This window comes from Equus caballus, chromosome 1 (assembly GCF_041296265.1).
Source record: "Equus caballus isolate H_3958 breed thoroughbred chromosome 1, TB-T2T, whole genome shotgun sequence".
In the NCBI taxonomy this organism is placed as follows: Eukaryota; Metazoa; Chordata; class Mammalia; order Perissodactyla; family Equidae; genus Equus; species Equus caballus.
This window is the reverse complement of record NC_091684.1, coordinates 30,461,040-30,467,990: the sequence shown is the minus strand read 5'-3', so window position 1 is coordinate 30,467,990 and position 6,951 is coordinate 30,461,040. Positions and strand designations below refer to the sequence as shown.

Here is a 6,951-nt window from a genome sequence, read left to right as displayed (position 1 = left end):
TTTAAAATGCAATAGCACCTGGTGCTCCCACTACCTGGAACACATTCCACCATCACCATCACTCTCTTCATCTGGCTGGCTGCCTCCCGCCCATCCTTAAAAATTTGGCTCAGATCTGACGTTGCCTCCTAGAAACCACCAGGACTGGGCTGACCCTCATTTGTGCCCCTCGGGCCACAGTCCACTCTGCTGTGGTACTTACCACGCTATTATACTTGCCTATTATTTGCTATATCACCCCACCCTCCACATAAGGCTATAAGCCTTTTCATTGCCTCAGCAACTAGCACATACTGGCTGCCCAATAAATATAGGAAGAAAGGAAGATAAAAAAATAGATGGTGTCTTAGTCTGCTTGGGCTTCCATAACAAAATACCATAAACTGGGTATTTTAAACATTTCTCTCAGTTTTGGAGGCTGGGAAGACCAAGAACAAGGTACTAGCAGATTCGGTGCCTGGCGGGGGGGGCCCTCTTCCTGCTTTGCAGATGCCTGCCTTCTTGCTGGGTCCTCACATGGCTGAGGCATCTTTCTCATGTCTCTTCTTCTAAGGGCACTGATTCCATTCACGAGGGCTCCATCCTCATGACCTAATTACTTTCCAAAGGCCTCACCTCCAAATACCACCACACTGGGGATTAGGACTTCAACATACGAACTTTAGAGGGATACATTTAGTTTGCAGCTGATGGAAAGTAGAAAAATGAATAAAGAGAGAAAATAGGAAAAAAAGAAGGAAAGAAAGGTACTAACTCCAAAAAACATGCTAAGGAAAACAAGTAAAATGTGATTCTGAGTTATGGTCCATGTAATAATGGAAACTCGGAGTGAGCAATGAATTAACAGTAATTTAGTTCTAAATGCTTATACAAAGATGAGAGACCAGGAGAAAGCTGAGAAGCTGGCCCAGTTTGTTGAGATATTCCGGGAAGGCTGTGGTTGAGGTTTAAAATCCAACTAGCTTAGCTCATAGCTGCTGAAGACATAATTCAGTGTTTTATGATGCACTTGTATGTATCAGGCACTGTGCCCACTCCACTGCAGGAACTTAGTCTACTCAGAGAGACATACATTGACTCCTACAGACTAGGTGAACTAATGCACCCCAACAATGACCACACACAGAGCATTAGGTGCATAAATGTATCTTGCGGAACTCCCTGAAGAGCCCTGCAAGGATGCATCAACAGGTTCAGAGACGTTAGGTAACTTTCCACGGTTACACATTAAGTCCTGACATGGACATTCCAGTCTAACTTCTCTGTCCTTTTTCCCTCCACTACTCACTTACCTGCTTTTCACATGCATCCTTTTGTTCTTTCATGTAAAAAAACTGACCAACTCACATGGGCCAGGCACCGGCAGGCATGAGCAGTAGATACCACCCCAGAGGAGAGCAGTTACACTGCCTGACCCCAAAGCGCTGAACGTTTGTGAGAACAGACATCAGGCAGGTAATGTGAGGTGTGTGGAGTATTACAAAGGGAGAAACGTGGGGTGCTGACCTGAGCAAACAGTTCAGGGTGACCTCACTGAGGAGGTGAAGACTCATTAGGAGTTAGCAAAGGGAATTTGGAGCTATAAGCAAGGGAAAGCGAGCCAGGCAGATGGAACAGTACATGCAAAGAAACAGAGAAGGTATATTGAAGGACCTGCACTGGAGAGGTCAGTGAGGGCCAGATCACGAAGGGCCTTCTACGTACACACTTTGGACTTAATCCTAAAGCAATTAGAAGCCACAACTTCTAATTCACAAAATTCCTTCCCCACAGCAAGAAGCAGAAATCACCTAATCCTAAATCATTTATTTAGGTCTTGGTGAGGAAGATTAACCCTGAGCTAACATCTGTTGCCAATCCTCCTCTTTTTGCTTGAGGAAGATTGTCCCTTAGCTAACGTCTGTGCCAATCTTCCGCTATTTGGTATGTGGGACACCACCACAGCATGGCTTCATGAAAAGCATGTAGGTCCATGCCTCGGATCCCGCTCAAGTGGAGCATGTGAACTTAACCACTAGGCCACTGGGTCAGCCCCTAAATTATTTCATTTTAATACCTACCAAAATCCTACAGGATAATTGGTTTGAATGAGCTAAATTTCCCTGGCCTGCAGCAGCAGATGTAGGATACTATGGGATTGGATCCCAAGGACCCTGAGTAAAGGGCTGCTTCCCCAAAACTCCCAATTATCAGGCCCTGCTGCCCCGACATCACTGTGAAATCATCCCCAGGATAGAACGATGAGAGCTTGGGAAGAGCAGATCCGACTCCGGCTCTTGGGCTAACATCTGAATCAGTGAAGGCAGTTACATCATAGCATTCGTTGTCAGTTCTAATTTATACAATTTGTCCTTGCTCTGCCTTGGGATAACCGCCTCCCTCCTTCCTCAGGCTAAGTATTTCAGCTCTCAGGCCGTCTTCAGCAGGCACAATGCCCCATTCGCTCCCTTCCCTCCTCTGCAGCTGGCTACATCCCAAAGAAGCAGAATGTCCCTTGTTAAATTCTGAGAGTCAGGAAAGAGTGGGAACCCTGCTTTTAAAATTCTTATACCGAGGAGACAGTATTCTGGGAAGCGTATGAGGAAAGCCTCTATAGTTATGTTAAACTAAATGAACTGGCTGCCTAGTTGAAATGGGCACGAGTCTTAGGAGCATGGTAAAACAAGAGAAAAGAACAGAGACATATGGAAAAAAACAGAAATCACTGATAGTAAAATAATTTTATTTAGCTTCTTTTTTAAAAAAAGGTAGCATTTCACATATAAATTTAGACCTCAAGATTACAGTGTATATTTGCCAAAAGGAACATCCCTGAAGGAGGGACAGACTTAGAGCTCGAGAGAGCACAGGGACGCACACTCCGTGGGGAGTTTAACTGGAAGTACTTTCTTTAAAACGTCACAACACTATTTCCTTGCTTCTCAACTCTGCCACCAGGGCCTGTGGCTTCTAAGAAAACTCACATCCATCACTTTGGGGCAACAGCTTTTAGCTCATGGGAATAGGAAACATCTCTAGGAATGAAAGCACAAAGGTCAATGATCCAGGTTCCCATAATAATCATTATTTATCTGCAGCAACAATATGACAGGTGAAGAGTTGATTTTTATAGTTCAGAAGTTCTTCTCAGGAGGGCTGGAGAACACAAAATTCATTCATAAAGAGAATGTAAATCATTAAATGAGTAAAAATGAAAAAATGATTCTCTTGATATTACAAATGCCTCTACAGTATAAGGCCCAAGGAAAAGACCCACCCAAATCTGGGATTTCTTTCCCATATAAAGTATTTGGCACAATCTACAAGCTGTCATGAGACTGACCGGACTGACAGTCGGCTGAAAGGTTTCTGGAAGTGGTCCCATGACTCCTCTGTCTGGCTTGAACATAGTGTGTTGAAAAGGGGTCTTAACAAGCTGCACAAACTCAGGCTTAACTATGGGGCACACTGTTTCAGGAGAGTTAATCTCAAGGGAAAAAAGGTCCAGAGGAAATAGGTCTCCCATAGCCATAGGCTAACTCTGTCATCCTCTCAGGGAAGATTAAATCCACTGGCTGCTCAGGAACTCAGTGGAATCCTATCTCCCAGGGAAGATAAAAGTTGGAGAACAACTTTGATCTCAGCATCTCAGGGCCAGGAGAGAAGGAGACAAAGATGACATAGGATGCTTTCTAAGTTACTCTTAAGAATGCAGGCTCCTGGTGAACAATGTCAAGGAGAATCAGTGTGCTAGTAACCAAGGCAGCCCTAGCATTTGGCCCTCAGGCAGAGGTACTGGGGCAAATGAATGTACCCCAAATCCAGTTTTAAAAATAAAAACTTCCTGCAGTTATGATACAATACTGTGCAGTAAACAGCAAGGAATTGTATGCTGCTCCTATTTCTGGTTAAAGCCCTGTCCTGCTCTTGGCCAGCCAGAGCTCAGAGGTGACATGAGCTGTCTGTGGCTAAAAACCAGGCATCTTAGTCGCACACGGCCTGGGGCAGTGACACAGACAGTCATCACCCAATGGAAGGGCATGCAGGGCCCTAGAGCTTTGGTTCAAAGCAGAGGTTTCATCTCATCCAAAACTTCAAACCAAGCTCTATCTCTGAGCCTTCTAATGCAAAAAACTAGTGATTAGGAATCTCTGGTTGGGTGGCAAGGTGCATGTCCCAGTAGGCCACCAACTCCACTGTAGGAAAAACAAAAAGGTGCAATCATATCAAGTAAAGGGTTGCTCAAGTGGCAGATCATTTCCTGGGGAACTTCAGTGGACTGGATGCTAATCACACAGATGAACGCTGGCATTGGACCCCAAGAGAGAGCCTGGGTCCCAGGTGTAATCAGTCTTCTTTATACTTACCACATCCTGGATGTCTTCTCTCTGGCCTCCTATCTCTTGAATGGTTGAGCACACATTTCCCCGGGGACCAGTGTAAACATTATTCAATAGATCTCAGCTTAGAAAAACACAGCTTGTTATGTATTTAGTGTTTAACATTCCAGTGCAGGCAGTATCTTAGCATCAGACTTTCCCTCATTCATGAGGACCAGTTTAGGAAGGAACACAGGATACTTGATCAAACTGCGGCTGAAAAGACCATTTGAGAGCCAGACAGCTGGCTCTATCCTGCAAACAGCTGATAAACCAGGACTATCACAGGAGAGGCAGAACAGACGGAGCACGAGTTCTCTGTAAATCTGAAGAGTCGTATAACCATTGTTCCCACTTAACCCCTTGGGCCACGTCTTGATATGGGAGAACGTTTCCACCTCTTGCATCAACCTGTGCTCTCCTTGTTCTGGATGGTGCTCTCTCCAGAGGATTCAAGAGCCTCCTTAGAGGGGAGAGAGCTTTTTCTTCCAGTCCTAACATCTGAATATTTCAAAGCACAAGAGGAGTCCACGAACATGCTAGGGATGTTGCTGCCAAAGTAGATCTTACTGTTGGAAGCAATGGCCTGGTACCTTTTGAGCTCCAGATATTCCGGGGTCAATTTGTGCTGTGTGGGGGCAAACAAGAGCAAAGGGATCAAGACACTTTGGTGCAATAGTCATCTCTCTGTTTCTTTACACGTATTTTCCCTATTGCTTTCCTGAATAGCATTACTCAACTCTGAATCATTGCCAACGACCCTCTCTCATTTGGAAGTGTGGCTTTCACATTAACCGCTATATTCCAGACTTGAAGTTCGTTCAACAAGCACCTGTCTTAAAGAAGGAGCAGCTGTTCATTTTGCAATAAAAAAAGGATTGGGGAGGGGGGTTTTGGGGAACAATAAATGATAACTCACTAAGTAATGATAATAACTAACATTTCTATAGTGACTTGGGGCTTATAGTTTCCCACATGCTTTCTCATTTCATCTAGCTGAATGCAACCTGGAATCAGCCTGGAACTTCTGCTGGTTCTCTTGAGAGGTGAGCAGGTCAATGGATGAAAGTGGCAGAGGTTCGAAGGAAGGGCCCCGGCTATAACCTTATAATCAACCATCTGTGATTCTGCTCTTCTTGACCACATTCTAGAACTGGAAAAGATCTCAAGACATCACCTGGTGTGGTCTCTTGCTTCTACCCAGAAGCTGGATGTTTAAACCGTTTGTGATGGACACATGTTTGTCAGTCATCAGATCTCTCAACCTGTTACAGGGTTTTGTTTGTTTGAATCATGATGCCAAGACACACTCAACCAAAATCTCTTTGGGTTTGATTAAAACTCACCTCCGATGTTCCCTGGAATACACTCCTCCATAAGCCCCTCAGAACCCTCCTTAGTGTCCTCTCCTCATCTCAAGTCCCAGCATCTCCTCCAGGCAAAAGCCCATCTCGTCTTTGCAGCCCTCTGCTATCTTTCACTCCCTGGACCCACCCTCTCCAGGTGATTCATACCCTCTGCTGAAACACTGCCATCAAATCTGGTAACAGTGCATGACCAAATTACTTCCTGAAGCCTTATTAATATAGCTTAATATCTGAAGAGCATTTTTCAAAATGGCATAAAACTACTGCCCCTTTCAGCATAAGGCAGACCTCGATGACAAAGTCTTGACACTTATGCCTAGCCAGCTTCTCCCATGACAGACTTGGATTGCTAATTTTGTAAAGTGCAATTTCTCATCTTGCCTTCATCTTGACCAAATTCCATTCTGTTTGTATAAAGCTGTGTCCTCCAATATGTTAAGTTTATTTCTAAATTTACACTGGATTTCAAAGTACTGACAACTCTCATTCTTTTACCTATCATGTCTTATCATTTCTTCTGAATACAGATTATGTTGTTTCTTTCTAAATCAAAAGTGTTTAAGCACTGTCTATACCTTAAATCTTGACTCTAATCCTTCAAGCTGCATCATACACCTTAGCAATCTCTTTCTCAACTCTTCTCTGTTCCAATCTACTCTACAACTGATAACCTTATGAATCTTGTTCAGATCCTTCCCTTCTCAAAATACCATAGGGGTTCTAGCTGCCTCTTAATTAAATAATTCCTACTAACCAGGCCTGTACTCTCTAGACCTAACTTACTCTAGTCACTACACAAAAACTCTTCACCCATACATCACCAAATCTCCTTTCTCAAGTTATGACACATGAAATTCCTCATGACCAGAACATTTTTTAAATCCAATAAATGAGCAGTACTCAACTGGGGACATTTGGGAATGTATGTTGGGATGGGGTGTTGATTGTTAAAATAATTGGTGAGTACTATCGACATTTATATCAAAATATCCCATAATGCAAGAGACAGTCCTCAACAATGAAAAAGTGTCTCACCCCAAAATGCCAAGAATGTCTCTGATGAGAAACACTGCCCTAAACAAGCTTAGCATCTATCCAAAAGAGCTCCCTTATCTGGGAAGCAATTCTTAATGAACTTTACTCTTCTGTCACTCTTGTCATTTCAGGAGAAGACCCTCAACTTTCCTGATTATCGAGCCCTCACACAGCAGTACAAACGCATGCAC

At 43.7% G+C, this 6,951-nt stretch overlaps 1 protein-coding gene across 5 annotated transcripts in view; it reads right to left on the bottom strand.

Annotated features, from left to right (window-relative positions):
• Positions 1-2,705: 2,705 nt before the first annotated feature.
• Positions 2,706-6,951, bottom strand: part of ERLIN1 (ER lipid raft associated 1) — a 34,668-nt gene continuing 30,422 nt past the window's right edge. For all 5 annotated transcript variants that reach the window (XM_023641011.2, XM_023641015.2, XM_070222958.1 and 2 more), the window contains one exon: positions 2,706-4,986. In XM_023641011.2, the coding sequence (XP_023496779.1) occupies positions 4,765-4,986 (222 nt within the window). In that variant the 3' untranslated portion in view covers positions 2,706-4,764. The remainder of the gene's footprint in view (positions 4,987-6,951) is intronic.